The 18,853-nt window shown below is 40.8% G+C and overlaps 1 protein-coding gene and 1 pseudogene across 2 annotated transcripts; both read left to right on the top strand.

Moving 5' to 3' along the window:
* Positions 1-2,784: 2,784 nt before the first annotated feature.
* On the top strand, positions 2,785-3,394 carry LOC311170588 (C-X-C motif chemokine 6-like; the record flags this gene model as incomplete). The annotated part of the gene is made up of 3 exons (XM_084232982.1): positions 2,785-2,890; positions 3,027-3,162; positions 3,304-3,394. The coding sequence occupies 3 exons, from the start codon at positions 2,785-2,787 to the stop codon at positions 3,392-3,394; spliced, it is 333 nt and encodes a 110-aa protein (XP_084089108.1).
* A 3,426-nt stretch (positions 3,395-6,820) lies between these two features.
* Positions 6,821-18,606, top strand: LOC311170587 (cytoplasmic 60S subunit biogenesis factor ZNF622-like; annotated as a pseudogene). The gene is made up of 5 exons: positions 6,821-6,910; positions 15,140-15,293; positions 15,609-15,744; positions 15,880-15,962; positions 18,068-18,606. The product of its transcript is annotated as a cytoplasmic 60S subunit biogenesis factor ZNF622-like (transcript).
* Positions 18,607-18,853: the final 247 nt, after the last annotated feature.

The following is an 18,853-nucleotide window of genomic DNA, read 5'->3' as shown; positions in this document are numbered from 1 at the left end:
TGTTTCAGACTGATTAACCTACACATTTCTTGGATGTTTGACATCATTGTGGCCTCAGAGACCAGGAGTAGATAGACTGAGGATTTCAACAGCTTAAATTAAGGTGGTTGGGCAATACAAGTAAAATTTTTAACCAGATGTGGAGAGCTCTGGGGTGTTTGCCAGTGACTGTGAAGAAAGTGGTTTGGAATCTGGAAACCATTAAAAATTCCTGTGGCAGTTTCTCTAGTGCTTGGATTCCAATCCTGGATTTTGCACTTAACTCTTTTTCTGGCCTTATTCTCCACAGCTGAAAGATGAGGACAGGAGAATCTGTCTCAAAGAATCAATATGAGACTCAAAGATAATGAACATGATGATGTTTTTGGAAGATGCAAGCCATTAAGAATGGGTAATTCTAATTGTTATTCTGTGGTATTAAGATTGAATTTCTATTGCTTTTGACAAACAGCAAAACTTTCAGGCTATCAGTCTGTTGATGTCATTTTGTGCAGGGAATCTTTGCACCACCACATTCCTATTTGTCCAGCTAGAATCGGATGTGAGCAACTAGCTAGAATGACTTCAATGAGAACCAGGTGAAGTGTACACAGTGATTCCTGATTAGGTTAAGTAATCCAGCTACTCACTTCTAATGGGGACTTTCTACTATCTCCTGGCCTGCTAGTGAAAAATGTTTTTTGTCTTATATTCTGTAATTGTATATTCTGTAATTACAAACAATACATAGTAATTTGATGCAGAGTGTAAACCAGGTGAAGCGTGCATTTCTGTAGGAGTGTCAGTAGAAACTAGAAATCATACCTCATCACCTTCTCTGATCTCTGACTTGGTGCCAGAACTAATTCATATGTTTATTTATATTTAAAATAGTTGCTTTGGAAATAACACACAGACACACACACACTCTCATACACACAAACTTAATTACCTCATTAAAGTCCCTCCCTCCCCGGTCATCTTACACTGGTTTAGTCCCTGAAGTAAAGTTTAAGTTATTCGCCAAAATTTTCAGTCTCATTTTTGAAGTATTGCTACTATACATGAGTGATGTTTATCATTTGTCTTTTAATATATTCTAATTTCTAAAGAATCAAATCTTTAAGCTTATTCCCAGATTACCACTCCCCAGAAGGATGAAGGATTGCATTAGCTGAGTCAGGTATGATGCGGACAGTAACAGGAAGCTGTGCGGGACTAACTTCTTAAGCAGCTTCCCACAGAGTGAGTTCAAAACTCCCAGTCTTTCTGAAGAAAATCTCTTAATTTTCCTTTCAGACTAAAAATTCTAAAATCTATGACACCTCTTCCTTGCTCACCAATAGAGATGATGTTCTGTCACAGAAGATGTGTGAGGGAGCTAATAAAATTCCCCATGGTCACAGAAACAAGGAAAAGAATTTCATTCCATAACAGGTTTCCCATTGTCATGACCCGTTGCCTTTTGGAGCCTACTGTGAGGACAAAGGTATTGAGAACAATCCAGAACAACTTATTAGATGTTCATGAAAGAAAGCCTACGTGCCTTCCAATATCATAGCTGTGCTCCCACAGAACTGTGCTCCCACATGCGCAGTTCTGACCATTAAATCCTCAGTGTTCTAGGTAGTTCCACAGGTAAGAGAGAGGTAGAGAAAGCTGGAAGCTACCTCATTTCTCAAGTTCAGGGAATAGTTCTGGATTCACTCCCTAGAGCAGGTCTGTGGAAATAGCCTTAACCACACCACTCATGGTAAAGTGGGATAGCTTCAGAAGCTTGTGTGTGGCATTCTCCCCTCCCAATAATTGATTCACATCCCTAAACCAAACTTCCATATGAATCCCTCAGACATACCAGCCTCCCTCAGCTTCTCCAAATTCGGTCAATTATATATGCCTGTCTAGCGTCTGGAGCCACAGCTAGAGCAGGTTGGCTCCCTGGCACTGCTATAGGCTGAACTTACCCTATTCCATCCCACCGCCAATACATACCATACCTCATCCAGTTCAATAGTGTATTGAACTCCCGGGCAATTTGCTGGGTGATTTTTGAAGAGATTTTTTTTCCAACCACCTCAACATACTTGCACTTTCAAAATTATAAGTCTTAAGATTCCCAATAAGCAGACTTGATTTTGGAAGCTGTTCTTGTCACTGACTTCTCCGTATGACGATAGAGAGATTTCATCATACTTGCTTTTAAGGTTGCTTCTCTGGTTGAATTCCAGAGAAAATCAAACAAACTCCATGGCCCTAGAACGGCATGCCTGCAAGCAGGAGAGGAAGGGCTTTTCGTTTATGTAGTTCTCACAGCTTACATTTAATAACAAGTTATTATTATTAGAAATTTTCTAAATTCCAACCTCCTGCTACCTTGGGTCCTCTTCCTCTTTAGATGGACAGAACGGGCACCTGCCATGGGGCTCTGCTCCTCAGGAGAAGCAGACCTTCTCTAGACCTGGCTGGCCCTGGGTCTAGAGTCCCGGCAGGGCGTGCCTCACCTCTGGCGGGACCAGCCGCTCCATCCACCGCCCCAGGCAACAGCGTCCACCTAGAACCGGGTGCAGGCAGCTACTCCCACTACCCAGCCCCCTCCACCCTACCCTTCTTCCCCGGCCCCCTCAGTGCAGGGAATTTCCCAAGCATCCCACAGACTGAGTTTCCTGTCGGGGGGAGGGGAGGGAGCGTGGAGGGTTGAGTGCAGATAAAAGGGATGCAGAGGACTCGGGAACGCCAGTGCTCTGGGGCTTCAAATCCTCGCGCTTCCTCCAGCCTGCTCAAGCCTCGCCCACTTTCTCCGCGGCTATGAGTCTCCGGCCCAACCAGGTTGCCGGCGTTCCCCACCTGTCCGGCTCGCTGTGCGCGCTCCTCGCGCTACTGCTGCTAACGCCGGCCCGGCCTGTAGCCAGCGGTAAGAGCGCACGGCACGCGGCGCGCACCGGGGCCGAGCGGCGCGCCAGCCTAGTCCAGCCTGGCGTGCTGGCGGGGCGGGAGAAAGGGCTCTCCCACGAACCTGCCTGTAACGATACGTCTCTTTTTTCCCGCAGCTGGTCCTGTTGCAGTTGCTAATGTGCGAGAGCTGCGTTGCAGTTGTTTAACCACCGCAACAGGAATTCATCCCAAAATGATCAATACTCTGCAGGTGATCGCCGCAGGTCCGCAGTGCCCCAGGGTGGAAGTGGTGTAAGTCCTCTTAAACTGTGATTATTTCTTTTGAGCTTGGCAAGAGGGATGTCCCTCAGCCTAGGTCTTCAGCCTCTGCAGCTCAAGACCTCGTCCTCTCCTTTATCATTATTATCTTTTTCTTCTTTTTTCTTTCTGCAGAGCTACCTTGAAGAAACGGAAAGGATCCGTGTGTCTGGACCCAGAAGCCCCTTTGATCAAGAAAATCATCCAAAAAATTTTGAACAGGTAACCCAAACTATGATTTTCATGGTTTCTTAGTCTCTTTGGAGAGTGTAGATTTCTCTAGGTCCTTATTTTTTGCATAGGATTTGGCTACCACAGTCTAGACTATATTTAGAATGAGATTGTTCAGGAACAGAGGGGAGAAATCTGGAATGTCCTGGGAAAATTCATGGAAGCAATCTTACCTGTAATTCCCAAAGAGGTTACACAGAGATCATTACTAAAATGTAGGGGATTTTTGTTGCTATCGTCCTTGACTTCATCTTTGTTAGTGATCTTAAGTTCTGTTTTGAAAACAAGTTGGAGTAGACAGGAGTGTGGAAATTTTGTTAAACTTATAAAATTATTTTCTCAACAGTGGAAACAAGAAAAAATGAAGAGAAAGACCATGCGTTGAAAATCACCCAGGTTTTCTGCTGAGAGGAATTTTCTTCAGTGAAACCTGGCAGTTCTTCATGAATTCCCAGCTTTCAAGAGAGGGTAGAGGAAAGGATCATAAGCTTTCTGCTCAGCTTATGAAGGGTTGAGCATAGTATTTCTTGCTGTTTATTTGCTGTTATTTTATCTGTGTTGCTTGACATCTTTGACAATTGATTGAATTGTGAATCAAGAATCACCAGCCATTAATTTTTCAGGGTGATTATTTTATATCTAAAATATATTCCTTACAGTGTTACTGCCACAGGTATGCATTTGATGCATAAATATTTTATTGGAATGCTGTATTTGAAATAAACCATTACCCATATTCTTCTGAGATAGAAAAACAATAACAGTTCCTTGGAGAATGTTAGAGAACTTCGTTACTTTTGACCCTGGCATGCTATTTAAGTTATATCACATTAAAAAACTGGGTAGATCATAATTATCTCTGTAGAATATGTTCCTTATTTAGAACTTTTAAATGTATAAGTTCTATAAGGGCTGATATATTCTTTTCCTATAACTTTAGACATTTGATGTCTTCTTGGTATGGCATAGTGTCATGACTTATTCATTCACATTTGATTTTATTTGGTATTTATGAGCTATTGTATTAGGAATACTATAATTCCAGTCATTACATATATGTTTTGGATAAATGAAGCTAGGAAATAGATGAATTCCTTATTTCATGTTTATGGAAATGCAGTCTTTTCATCTTTTAAATAATAAAAGTAAACCTAATGATCTGTTCTCCAAAAGTTTTAAGAACATGTTTTGGCTATTTGAATATAAAGTCAGTATTTAGTGTCCAATAAAACCACAGAATTGTTAAGATTTTAGATGTCTGTAGATGTATCCTTTTAATATTTTAACCATTTTTGTTAACAATTATATATGCAACACATTTATTATGTTAAAATTATGTATTTTTATTGCATGTCTCATTGGCTTTTGTTCTTTGGAAAAAAATAAAAGATTTGTGAAATTTACTCATGTTGTTTCTTCCCTTTTATAATACCACAAAATTTATTTATTTTTAATTCTGCATTATTTAAAAAATAACTTTGTTTCCCTTTGGGAAACAAAGTGGACCCTCATTTCTCAATGCTGTTGCATTATCAACTTTTCTACAAGCTCACTCCCCTTCCAGTTACTCCTTCATAATACCAACAGCCCTTGGTTCTTTACAAAATGCAAATAGGCAAGATTTCTCTATCATCAATCCTTAATTGGCTCCCTATATCCTAGACATAAAAGATGTACAGCTTGCCAAATAAGATTTTATGTCATCCTACTCCTGATTTCTCCTTCAGCTTCACTTTTCGCTCACACTTATGCAGTCAATTTAGTTGCTTACTGGTGAGTTCTTTCTTTGATTCAGGCCTTTGCATCTGGTAGGCCTTATTCTACCAGGAAGGACCTCATGGGTTTTCTGCCTATAGGAAGACATTTATTCAAGCTTCAGATCCCAGTTCAAACAATACCTCCTTCATGAAGTTTCCTTTGCAGAAACTTCATGAAATTCCCAGGAAAACTTATGGTTTATATTTCCCATATGATATTTTAGATATTTGGATTTATTTGAATAATAAATATTACATTGTTTTATTTGCTTCTACATTTCTTTACCCTACTCTACTAAGACATCAATCCTATTTCACTCATCTGTCATCTCCAACATCTGACACCAGTTGATTTAATGAATTAATAAATTATCCTGAACTTCAGATTGTTTAGTATCCTAAATCAATAAGTTGACTCCTGGTAGGTGTTTAGTAGATCGTAATTCTTTTCTCCTTCCTTTTTATTAATAATCCAACAAGAACCTTTACATAGGCAATCCTCTCAACCTATACCACCAACCTCTCATTTTCACCGAACTAATTCCCATCCTTCTTTGGGGTCAACTTACTTGCCACTGTGGACCTCTCGGACCCTTCCCTCCACCAGATTAAGTCCTTTTTAAAATTTCCTCTCATAAAATTTTATTTTTTTCCTTCTTAACATTTTATCACTGATATGATCAGAGAGTCTTCTGAAAGTATACACATGTGGTCATTTATTGTGTGTTCTAACTTCACTGTTAACTCCAGGAGGGCAGGGTCAATGCTTATCATGTTCATCTCAGTTCCTAGGACACTGCTTATTAAATAGTAGGTGCCTAAACAGATGAGTGGTCTAGACTAAACAAATCCCACTGCTTGTCTAGTACTTAAAAAAGCAATTTCATGTAAATAGCTTATTCTTATAAAAATCTAGAAGGAAGAAGTCTACCATATACAATTAGAGAAGTATATTGTTTTTACTGATTTTTGCATGTATTTGTATTTATTAACATGTGCTTCTCTATTATTAATATATCTATTGCTAACCTAAGTTATTCTACATCCTGTCATTTATCCCCTAATGTACAAAATATCAATTAGATTTGTATGTGTCCTATTATTATATATTGATATATCTACATAGATGTAGGGTAAAGGAAAAATGTCAGGCTTTTCTGCCCTCCCGCCATCAGAATAGATGATGGATCCTTGCAGTCCTGAATGCATGCCTGATGGCGGGCACCTGGAGTAGGGTGTGGGCATAGGTTGATGAGATCCACCTGGGCTAAGACTATGCTTTTAAGGGCGGCGTCACGGGGACGCCAGTAGAAGCCAAGAAAGAAGTAGCAGAAGCCGAGAAAGAAGGAGAGAATGCCAGAGAGCCCAGATAGAGTGAAGACTTGCTGGGGGCTGGGAGGCCTGCCAGCACCCCTGCCTTCCGTGTACCTGATAATCCCAATAAAAGACCTGCAAAAAACCACTGAGGACTCTGACTCCTCCTTTACCCGGTCTGCATGGGATCAGAAAATCTGCACTGTGGCCATTCCTGCCCTTACAATTGGTGTAAGTCGGCAAGATGATCCATGCAGACGGGTATGGAGCCCTCCGAAGACCTGGAGGGACTAAGGAGTAACAGAGTGTTTCCCTGTGACAACACTGGAGGCACCACAGCGGCACAGGAGATGGACAAGGTCCAGAAGCTACAGGACGAGACCTTGAGTGAAGGAGACACCCGAGAGGACCAGCCAATGACCCCTGAGGCAGCAAGAATCGTCAGAAGAGAGGACTACAATTTGGAGCTCGCCCGTGCTGATTCAGGGAGAGGCCAATGAACTTGGCCTAATGGACTTGGACTGACAATCCCACCAGAAGGTGGAGGACCTTGGCAGGTTATGCTTTTTTAGGAATCTGGGGGTGGCCAGTGGGCCTTGATGGCCAAAAGCAGCCTGTGTATGCCCAGCAGCCAGGCAGAGGAGAAAAGCCAACTGAGAAGGCAAAAGCTGGTGCTGATGTAAGTTTGGGAAGCCCTGAGCAGCTGCTAAGCAGCATGAGTATGCTGAAGACCTGTGAGTCTCGTAAAATCACCTGTGGGTGATGCCCTGCTTGTTGTCGAGTGAGGGTGAGGAGCTGAGGAACCCGTCCTTGGGGGACAGGTGGGGAACGTGGTTTGGGGTGAACATGGGGAACCTGAGCCCAAGCCGCATGTAGAGTTTGGATCTCCAACCCATGTGCTTGTGCAGTGGGTTGGCCTGAGTGCAGGGGTCTGCAAGTCACATTGGTGGCTGTGAAGGCTGAATGTTGGAGCGACTGCAGACAGAAACCCTGAGGGTTGGCAATTACCCCCAACAGAATAGAATCGCCAATCCCAGAGTGAGTGCATCCTGGGGGTGGATGCTATGTGTGGCTTGTAGCCGAGACTACAGCCAGAGAAGGCCAGGAAGCCTGACGGCTCCTGGTGTGTTACAGTAGATGCCGTGAGTGGTTCCCTTCCCTCGTATGAGCAGTGCCTTTGGCAGCAGAAGTGGTGGATCATCTGTTGGTACCAATAATTGTCTTTTGCCACTAGGTTGATGCCCTGCCTGGACTTATTTGTGTTCTGTTGTATTTTGTTATATTGTGATGTATTTGCTTTTGTGGGCCATGGCTGCATTGTTTGTTTGTTAAGGAAAATTGTATATATGAAGACTATATGGCAGAAAACCCTGAGGGGGTGGACTGTAGGGTAAAGGAAAAATGTCAGGCTTTTCTGCCCTCCCGCCATCAGGATAGATGATGGATCCTTGCGGTCCTGAATGCATGCCTGATGGCGGGCACCTGGAGTAGGGTGTGGGCATAGGTAGATGAGATCCACCTGGGTTAAGACTATGCTTTTAAGGGCAGTATCGCGGTGATGCCAGTAGAAGCCAAGAAGCCGAGAAAGAAGTAGCAGAAGCCGAGAAAGAAGGAGAGAATGCCAGAGAGCCCAGATAGAGTGAAGACTTGCTGGGGGCTGCCAGCACCCCTGCCTGCCGTGTACCTGGTAATCCCAATAAAAGACCTGCAAAAAACCACTGAGGACTCTGACTCCTCCTTTACCCAGTCTTCATGGGATCAGAAAACCTGCACTGTGTCCATTCCTGCCCTTACAATAGAAGAGAGGGAAAGAGAAACAGAAACAGAGGCACAAAGATATGGAGAACCTAGAGTAAATTCAGCAATATAGAAAAGCACAAAATGCTTCAAAAATTTAAAAACCGGGCCTCCCTGGTGGTGCAACCGGTTGAGCACTGCACTGTGAAGCTGCCAGCAGCCTCTGCAGTGCTGGCTGGATCCCGGTCGGTGAGAATCCCACATGGTGCGGCAGACTTCTATCTCACCCACTGCTCCCCTCAGCAGTGTATTTCTGTCGTCTGCCTGTTCTGCTCCCTACGCTGTCTCTGGTGAATCCTCTCACCTTCCCACGCCTCTGGCCTGTACTTCAGCAGCTCTTGCATAAAAATAAATCTTAAAAAAAAAAGTATTCTTAAAAAAATATTTAAAAACCACGGAACTTCTAAACATCTGTCACCTCTTTTTACCCTCACATAGTAGTTTCTTTTGAACCTATGATTTGTACACTAATCCTGGGGAAACAATAAACAAACCAAATCACTATACATGTTTGAAGTATTGTAGGGTAAGGTAAAACGTGTCAGGCTTTCCTGCCCTCCCACCATTAGGATTAATGATGGATCCTTGCGGTCCTGAATGCATGCCTGATGGTGGGCACCTGGAGTAGGATGTGGGCATGCATAGATGGGATTCACCTGGGCTGAGAGACTGTGCTTATAAGGGTGGCATCATGGGGACGTCAGCAGAAGCTGAGAGAGAAGAGAACGCTGGAAAGACCAGAAAGAGTGAAGACTTGCTGGGGACTGGGAGGCCTGCCAGCCTTCTGGCCCCCCAACCCCTCAGCATCCCTGCCTGCCGTGTACCTGGTAAATCCCAATAAAAGCCTGCAAAAGCTACCAAGGGCTCTAGTACTCTCTCCTTCACCCCGTCTGCTCGGGGCATAGAGATCCTGCTCCATGTCTTCCTGCCCCCCAACAAGTATAGACTTCACTGTTTTAAATAATCCCTGATTTGTCATTTCAACAACAAATATGCATTGAAAAAAATGCCTGATAATAATAAAAGTACATTTAATGCCCTTTGGCTGGGCAAAATATATATTCTGTGAATAAATCGATGTTGTGGATTACATTTTCTTTATCATCACTCAAGTTCTTTGTTTTTTCCCAGAAGCAAGATTTATACGTTTAATTTGTTGGTGGACCATAGAATAACCTCTTACTATTGATCCCACCAGTTGTAAGCTCACGGTCAGCTAAAATCTACTCTGCCATTGTCCCAATCTAGACAATTTTCAATGAATAATTAATGGCTTTCATTCTACCAGACTTTCCTGCTTGCATCTGGGTGTGACACATTCATATAATCCTTTAATTCCTGAATGTATGACATGGTCTATGATAAAATATGACTAGTGGTTTTGTTTTTCTGTCGTAGTTTTAATTCTTGCATAAGGAATGTATTGTTGTGGGTAACTCATATTGTACATAACTTTAAAAGTCCTTCCTGGATGATACAAATTGAGAAATTTACTAGACATAAGGAGCACCTAGGGATTTCAATTTGCTTCCCTGACTAAGTCAAGGAGAATGCACATGATTTCAATTTTGGCTGATGATCTGAGCTTGCTTTTAGTCAACACATTTTAATATTATTTTCCTGAAAAGGATTGTTGACACATCAGATAGTAGAGTGAAATAATGACAGGGAAAAACCTAAAGTTTAGTTGTAAAATCTTGTTTCTACTACTAAGTCTAGGGTCTTGTTTCCTCAATATTGAGAAACTGCATGAACCACTTCCCCTGAATAATCCACATCCTTAATATACTTCTGCCTCACAAGCTTGCAATGACTTTCTGACCCCACTCAAATGTAGGACAGAGAAAGATAGTTGATTCATCGCCAACAAGAAAAGCCACAAACACTTCTGTATTTTTCCTTCCTTCTCTTCCCTTCCTTTCTCCTCTCATCCTCCCTCTCTGCCTGTCCCTCTGCTTCCTTGCTTCCCTTACTCCTTCTTTCTACCCTTCCTTTCTTCATTTATTCCTGAGAAGCAAAATGACGCTACCTAAAAGGGGGGAAGGGGCTTCCCTGGTGGCGCAGGCAGTTGAACGCCGCACCGTGAAGCTGTCCGAAGCCTCTGCAGTGAGGGTTTGATCCCAGACGGCCGGCCGGCGAGAATCCCATATCGTGAGCAGACTTCTCCTGTCTCGCCCGCTGCTCCCCTCAGCAGTGTATTTCAGTCACTCTGCCTGTTCTGTTCCCCGCTCTAGCTCTGGTGAATCCTCTCACCCTCCCGTGCATCTGGCCTATATCTCACTTCTTGTATAAAAATAAATAAATCTTTAAAAAAAAAGGGGGGGGGCGGAGGTGCAGGAGGACCAAACTGCCCTAGCAGAAATTTTTCAGCAGCAGCAACATTCCCTGTGAATGAAGCCTTAATGCTCTTCTCAGTAGCTTCAGCTGCCCTCTCACTACACTCACCTGAGTGAGCTCAGGCCAGCTGACAGCAGAATACGCTCTTATTAGCACATGGAATGATCAAAAAATCGTAAATTGTTGTGGAAGCCATTATATTTGAAGTTGGTTTGTTATATAATAGAAGAGGATCATCATGCATTAGATATTCAACTGATTGAGACTCATCAATAAATAATTAAAATGAGAATTCTCAGGCCTGCAAAGCTTTGTAGTGCTCCCATATAATAGTATCCAGGAAGACATTTCCCACTCAACTCCTTCATCCTCACCCACACCCAGTGTCTGTGAGCAGTATACGGTCTCTTTGACTGGCATGACAGAAGAATCCATGTCTAGATCTTGTCATCTCAATTCTATAGCAAACACATTTGACTTTGGGGCTCATAGGAAACTTTTATTAGTTAGTATTTAAATTTATTGATTGATTAAGAAAGTGATGCAAATGATAGAAATTGTAGTTAACAGCATTTAGTAATAGTAGATTAGTATTTATACCACATTGCTTTAACAAACAGATCTAAAATCATTTTATCCCTAGGATCTTGTGAACCAATTCATTTTATGACTGATTAGCAAGTGTTAGCTTACTGCTTCATTCTTAAGGTCTGTCAGTTCAAAATGTCCTATGGAAGACAGAGTTAATACAGGCCTTAATTTTCATGGGTAACAGTCCCCCAATGTCTCTAGATAGTTTCTTTGAAAACAGCTAACAGACTAATTCTATTTTGAATCTTAAAACACTTGCTCATTTCCTGAATGACTTTCCTACTTATATAATGACTTTAAAGGAAAGAGATAAAGTAACTGACCACACACACACACACACACACACACACACGCAGAGTCCACTCCCCAAAACAAGGTGACAATATGATTCCAAAAAAGGCTGTCAGACTATTTTAAAACCCAAGAACCCTGAGTCTAATTTTCCTAGCATTCACTTAAATGTGTACCCTTGTATAACATCATGTAGTATAGTAGAATATGGGATTGTGTAGTGTACTGTACTGTAGTATACTATCATACTGTATCATATTGTACTTACAGTATACTTAGAAGTATATGCTGTCTTCTTTTCATTGAATCACTGATTCAAAAATATCTTTTACCCTTTCTTGTATAGTCAGTTTATTGGTGTCTGCAATGTTTTTTCTTTGTGGAAATCAAAGAAAATGATGCAAATGATAGAAATTGCAGTTAACAGGAGCAATTATCGTGGGTTAGTATTTATATCACATTGCTTTGCACAAATATTTGAGGTCTCAGTTTTTAAAAAGAAATAGTGAAGCGACAAAGTCACATAACAAAGAGGACTTTAGTGCCTGGCTCATGGAAATGCTCAGTCAACAGTTGAGAAATGAAAACTAGCAAAACTTATTTACCTTGTACTGGAAGTGGCAGTTTGAAATTTGGTGACTAAATTTAAGCATTTAGTTAAATTTCCTCATTTAACTAACGCTTCCTTGATGATGCATCTTTTATGACAAAACACATAGGTTGATTAAGACAATGACTTGGTGATACTGTGTTACATGCCTCCCTTTTTCCTGTTATTAAATGAATCTGGAAAGATATTTGGATAGTATGTAATCTGGGAGTGAGAAGGCCCAGTGATGCCGGTAAATATAGCAAACATTGTATGTTGGTGGTTGTGGTAGACAGAAAAGGAAGAATACTATGAATAAATGCAAAAAGAAAAAAAAAATCTTGGGCCACCCCAGTGGCACAGCAATTGAGCGCTGGGCTGCGAAGTTGCCCACAGCCTCTGCAGCGCCGGTTTGATCCCCAGGGTGAGGGTCCCACATGGCGCTCACAGACCTCTCCTGCCGCACCTGATGCTCCCCTCAACAGTGTACTTGGGTCCTTCTGCCTGTTCTGCTCCCCGCTCTGGCTCTGGTGAATTCTCTCACCCTCCCACGCTTCTGATGGTACCCAGTGCTTGTATAAATAAATAAATAAATCTTAAAAAAAAAAACAAAACTTTATATCTTGCTAGGGAAATATATTTTATTAAATAAAAATATATCTGACATGTGAATTAACAGTATTTCAACTACAATGATGAGAAAAGACTATAAAGTCATCATTCAGGAAGAACTGAAAAGAAGTTTGGTCTCCTTAATTCTATTCTCTCCAGAGAATCTGAAAATTCATTCCACATCTCGGTTCTTGCTTAGAAGGGTAAATACTTATTTTCCATTTAATCTTTTCTTAAACTTGCTTTTAGACTATAAACTTTTGGATTGAGCGAGAGAAATGGAAAATAATTTTGATCTCAAAAATTCTGTTGCTTGACTAGAAGTTACATGAGGAAAGCAAATAGGTAGGAAAAAACAAGGAAAATATTAATAAACAAAACCTAAGAACTTAAGTAGGTACAGTCAGTAGCTATCAAACAATAGGGAAAATTGGTTTTAAATTTTAAACAAAAAAAATTGGGAAATTATTCACTTTTTTGATAAAAAGAAAACTTATAGATTTAATTATTTTTGTGAGTTTCTTCTAGAAATTTAAGCACATGAAAAATAAAAAAGGAAAATGAAAGTGTAATATGTAAGATTTGTAAGTAGTTATAATAGGAAGACAACTGTAGCCAGGGCCTCATCCAAATCACCTTTCTACACCAAAGGTACTTTGGGCCATTTGGTTTGAGAATTGTGGCTGGATAAAAAGGAAAGAGAAATGTTACTTCATGTGATATATACCCATTGTTTATTCACTAGCACAGTTTAAGTCCATCATATATTGCATTATCCTATGTGCTACTGGGTACATGAGGCATTCAAAGATGCTAGGACTGGCTTTGCCTTCAAAAACACATAGCAAGTTATATAGCTGGGACAGAGATCTAGATAGCATATAAGTCAGCAGGTGATACGTAGGTTCACCTCTGAATCTCTGTGGGGCTTTGTATCAGGTGAGGTTTGAGATCATGATCTTCAATTAGGGTCTAAAAATGAGGTATAAAGATTTTATTGAAATTTGTAATTGTGCACAACTGAAACACTAATAAGACAGAGGTTAGACACCTATAAAACTGAAAGGTTACCAGTACGACATGGGTTGGACAGTGATTCCCCTATGCCAGAGGATGTCATGCAGTTATTGAAAAGGATAGGGCAAAAATATACTGAGGTAGCATGAAAAGATGCTGAAGACAATTTTCAAAGGACTAAAGATAGTAGCAGCATGATCTCATTTATATGTATGAATCTGTCTGTCTGTCCTACTGTGATGTATAGATGGCAGAGAAAAGAGGAAAGTCAGAAAGCCTGTGTATCTCTATTATTATGTGTGTCACTCTGCAGACAGAAAACTAAAGCCAAATTGTTACCAATGGTTACCATTGGAAAGCAGGAATGTGGAGTAATGATAAAGAAGAGCTTGCAGGTTTTATTGCAAATTCATCTTCAGTATATGAATCTTTTGCAATAAGGTATATATTTCCCTGTTAAAATAACAATAAGAGCAAAAATAAATATGCTGTGTCTTGCCTTTTAGGATAAGCTCATATGTTCAAAACAAGAGTTTGCCTCGTAAGAAAAGGGAATATGAGTGTTGCTTCTAGTTTCTGGACAAATTACAAAAGATATTTGGAAACAGAAAAAAAGGCCATAAATAATATGAAAAGGGAGTCTTTGATGGTAATTGGCTCATATTTTATCCATATACTCCAAATTAATGTTGACATTTATCAACAACTGGGATAAGACCATCTTTGGCAACTGGAAAGTGACAATAACTCTTTTTTTCCAAGGGTCACATACATATCTATGCTTTTATGTAGGAATAAAATGTCTATTAAACCTATAAATTGCATATTAATGAGTGATACCAAGAAAATATATGTCCAGGGCCTCGCTGGTGGTGCAAGGGGTTAAGCACCACACTAAAGCAATCCCCAGCCTCTGCAGCACGAGTTCGATCCCCGGCCGGCCAGGGAGCAACCCACATGGCGCAGCAGACCTCTCCTGACTCACCCACTGCTCCCCTCAGCAGTGTATTTCAGTCAGTCTGCCTGTTCTGTTCCCCACTCTGTCTCTGGTGAATTCTCTCTCTCTCACACACACACATCTTTGGCCTGTGCCCCAGCTCTTATATGCATAAATAAATAAATAAATAAATCTTTAAAAAAATATTTATATATGTTGTACTTCAGTTCCTACCTCCTTGTATCAAGTGTTATATATGCATAAGGGAAATTGAGAAGGCGGGAAATGGGAGCATGAAATGATCCATAAATAAAATTTATCTGGAACTTTGACTTCCTGGTGTTTATCTGTGTTTTCATCACTTGGCAACTCTTATAAATGTATCACCACATGCCCTTACTTCCCCCTTCCCTTTCCTTTTTCTCCTTATTAACTTTGAAGGCGTGTGTATAAAAGATACCAGGAAAGCCTGAAAACCATTACATTGCGGATTTCTAGGCAGCCATTCACCCTGACGCTGAGGTCTCCCGGCTCAGTCTTCCCTCAACGCTCTCCTTCTCTTATTCCAGGGCCAGCCCATCCTGTGTGCTACAGATGTTGCTGCTGCTGTCACTGCTCCTGACCTCGCTGGTCCCCTCCACCATGGGAAAAAGTAAGAGAAATTAGGGATGCTGAAGGTGGTGTCTCTGCTTCGTGCAGCGGTGGCTGCTTCTGTTGGGACTGTGGCTGGGGGAAAGAATTTTATCCTGGTGCAGGTAATGCCTCTTTCTACCAATAACTCTAAATGGAGGAGATATACTTAGCAGCTACTTAAACTGTGCCAGGCATTGTGCTAGCGGATTCCACCAAAGGTTTGCAGGTCATATGCACAATAATCTTTTGAGGGAAGTATAATCAACAAAGAAGGAAACAAGACAATAGGTAAGATCGTTAAAATAATCAGCACTGACAGTTACTTTTCCCCTAGCTAACAATGTGGATAGCGACTTGTTCTTAGAACTTCGCTGCATGTGCCTGAGGACCATCTCTGGCATTCGCCCCAATAACATCCAAAATTTGGAGGTGATCAAGGCTGGACCCCACTGTGCCAAAGTGGAAGTGATGTAAGTCCCTGTGTCTGTATTACCGTCTCAATAGGGAAACCCTCCACCTCTACCTGTACCTACTCTATTTTACCCAGCACTGTGGGTCCCTTCTGAGAGTCAGGCCAGGCCACTCACAGATATTCTGTCTTGCAGAGCCACACTGAAAAATGGAAATAAACTCTGCCTGGACCCTGAATCTCCCAGAATCAAGAAAATAATGCAGAAAATTTTGAAAGGTGATGGGTCAGATGCTTAATCTACTCACTTTCTGTCAACTTTTTAACCATTTCCCAGGAAGAGCAAGATATTGAAGCTTTGATTTGCTAGAGTTCTTACCTGTCCAGGTCACCTAGTCATGTGATATTAAACTTTGGAAATGTTTATAATTCTGTCTCAAATAGTCACATTTTATTCTGAGAAGGCTGGTTGATAGATGACAGAGAAAAGAAGAAAGTAAGAAAGCCTAGTTTCAAACTATAATATGTGGTTTACTCCCTAACTCTTGGCTAAACATTGCATTATTTATTAAAAAAATCTTTTCCTATCACATTCATGTTAACTTCTTTTGTTCTGCTTTACTACTAGCCTAGACATGCTCTTGATGGTTAATAGATTCTATAACAATCAGTGATATTAGCAGCCCAGCATAAAGCACCAGTTCACAAATATTTATTAATATATTTAGGAATTTAATGAGAGTTTTTCATTGTCCTAGTTCTAGGGTGTCTGAAAAAAATTTGTTTCTTTTGTAATAAAAGTCATTTTAAGTAATGTTTTCTACAACTATAACCACCACCACAATAATAATATAAGTTCTGCTTCGTGTTAAATGTTTTACTCTGGTATGTTTATGCATACTTGCATTTACTTAATATCTGCATGATTATCATTCTGGTACTAGAATCAGCCTTGCAAATATGTACAACAGAGAATTTAAATTTTACCAGATTACTAATTATTGTTTTATTAACAATAGAATTTTCATTCATACTTAATCCCTTAAATTTATACTCACTCTATTTAGATAGAAGCACTAACACAAAACTAAAATTTGCTGTTTCTTTGTGTTACATGTTATTAATTTTATCATAAGTGTTGAGGGAAATGGTTTAGTTGTTTGTTTTTACTCTTTGGCATTTCATAATAGGGCAAACAAAAGTCATTAGTGTTAATCTGAGCCATTTTTAATGTACCATAGTAATAATTGAACTTTATTAGTAACTTTAATATGCCGAATATTGCTGCACCTCCCCCTGCAGTGACCTTCAGGGCTAATGGCTATTGCCATGGTCCCTGAGGTCCGGCGTGGGCAAGGAACCATGCGCGCAGGGGGAGAACAGCAAACTCCCTAAAGCTTAGATAGGCCGGATGCCTGTTAAGAGATAATGAAACATTACTAAACTCTGTGTAATAATAGAATTGTTAGTTTTATGATTTCTCTGTTGTGTCCTTGGCTTTGTTAGCTTTGATCTTAATGAAAAAATATTACTTTGTGAAAAGTATATTCACCCATGCTAATTAATAAATAAGTTAGTGAGTAGTTATTAAAACGAAGAAGTAATTACATAGAACAAAAGAAAAATTATTAGCCTGACTACTTAAGAAAATGACTAGGTCCAGATGTAACTTCGGACATAGATCAGTGCCCTGTCAATGATAAGCTAAAACTATGAGCCAGCTGGTTTAATTCACTGATAACCGATCCTATGCCTTTGGAAAAACATATATATACTGACCACTGACTCAAATAAAATTGCACTCAGATTTTCACTCTCTTGAAGTGTGTCTGTGTGTCATTTATTCGCCGACTCCCTGACCACCCCACGCAATCTCTCAACCCTGAGACGGCCTCATCATCCACTGCTGTGCTGGTCCGCAGCAAAATATTGTTTTGCATGCAAAATTAAATAATTCTTACAAGATAGCTATGACCTGATTAAGAATATATCCTCTGGAGAAAGAAGAATGGTAACTTAACTGCCTAACTTAATTATACCTCTTACTAACTATGAAACTGGACAAGTTGAGTAACTCGCAGTGCCTCAATTTCTTCATCTCTAAAATGGGATTATGCTTATCTATAAATTCAAACTACAAAAAATAATTCATGTCACACAATAACCCATATATAACTATTTGAATATTATACATATATAACTATATATATAACTATTTGACCCATATATAACTATATGATTACTTATTATTAGTATTACTATTAACATCCCCAGTGTTACAGAGAAGCAAACTGAAGCTCAGAGACATTAGGAAATACGTCCCAAGATCTGATAAGTAGGTGAGAGTATGGGAATTTGAAACTATATTCTTTAAAAAAAAAAAGTTGGTGTTGGGAACATTTGCTTTTGATGCAATGAGAAAGGGAAATCCTTTTACTCCACGGAGGCTGTCCAGGCACACATGAACGACAAAAGCCACTGTAAGCTCTTCACAGATGGGGATGCTGCTTTGGAATTTGCACACTTCTGTGATTTTAGGAGTAGCTACCCAGACTATAAGGAAGGCGAGGACCCTGATGAGACTGAGGAATTATCCTCAGAAAAGCCCCTGGAAAATGATGATGAAACCATGGAGTTAATTCTGCCTTCTGGTGCCAGAGTGGGTCACCGCTCCTTGATGTGATACTACAAGCAGCGGTTTGGCATGTCCAGAGCCGTGGCTGTCGCTAGGAATCAGAAGGCCGTGGGCGGAGTGCTGCGGCATTACAGAGCCCTGGGGTGGACTGGCAGCACAGGGGCGGCGCTGATACGAGAGCGGGACATGCAGAACGTGCAGAGGATGAAGTCCAAGTGGATGCTGAGGACGGGCATGAAGAACAACGCCACCAAGCAGATGCACTTCAGGGCCCAAGTGCGATTCTGAGGCCCCAGGTGGAGTGCGCCACCCGCCTCCAGGAGTCCTGGCCCGAGGCTGGCTGGCGCCGGGCTGTGCACCAGCCTGTGCACCAGCCTGTGCCTGCTCGTTGCACCCGTCGTCGTGGTCGGTCTAACTAATAGTAAAAGTCAGGATCGTGCTGGCAAAAACAAAAAAACAAAACAAAACAAAAAACCTGTATTCTGGTGCCACACCTTAATTTTTCTTTCTCTAAGGAAAGATTACATTTTATATC

Source organism: Talpa europaea, assembly GCF_964194135.1.
Source record: "Talpa europaea genome assembly, chromosome: 5".
NCBI classification, from domain to species: Eukaryota; Metazoa; Chordata; class Mammalia; order Eulipotyphla; family Talpidae; genus Talpa; species Talpa europaea.
The sequence above is the reverse complement of the archived record's forward strand: the minus strand, read 5'-3'. Positions and strand labels throughout refer to the sequence as shown.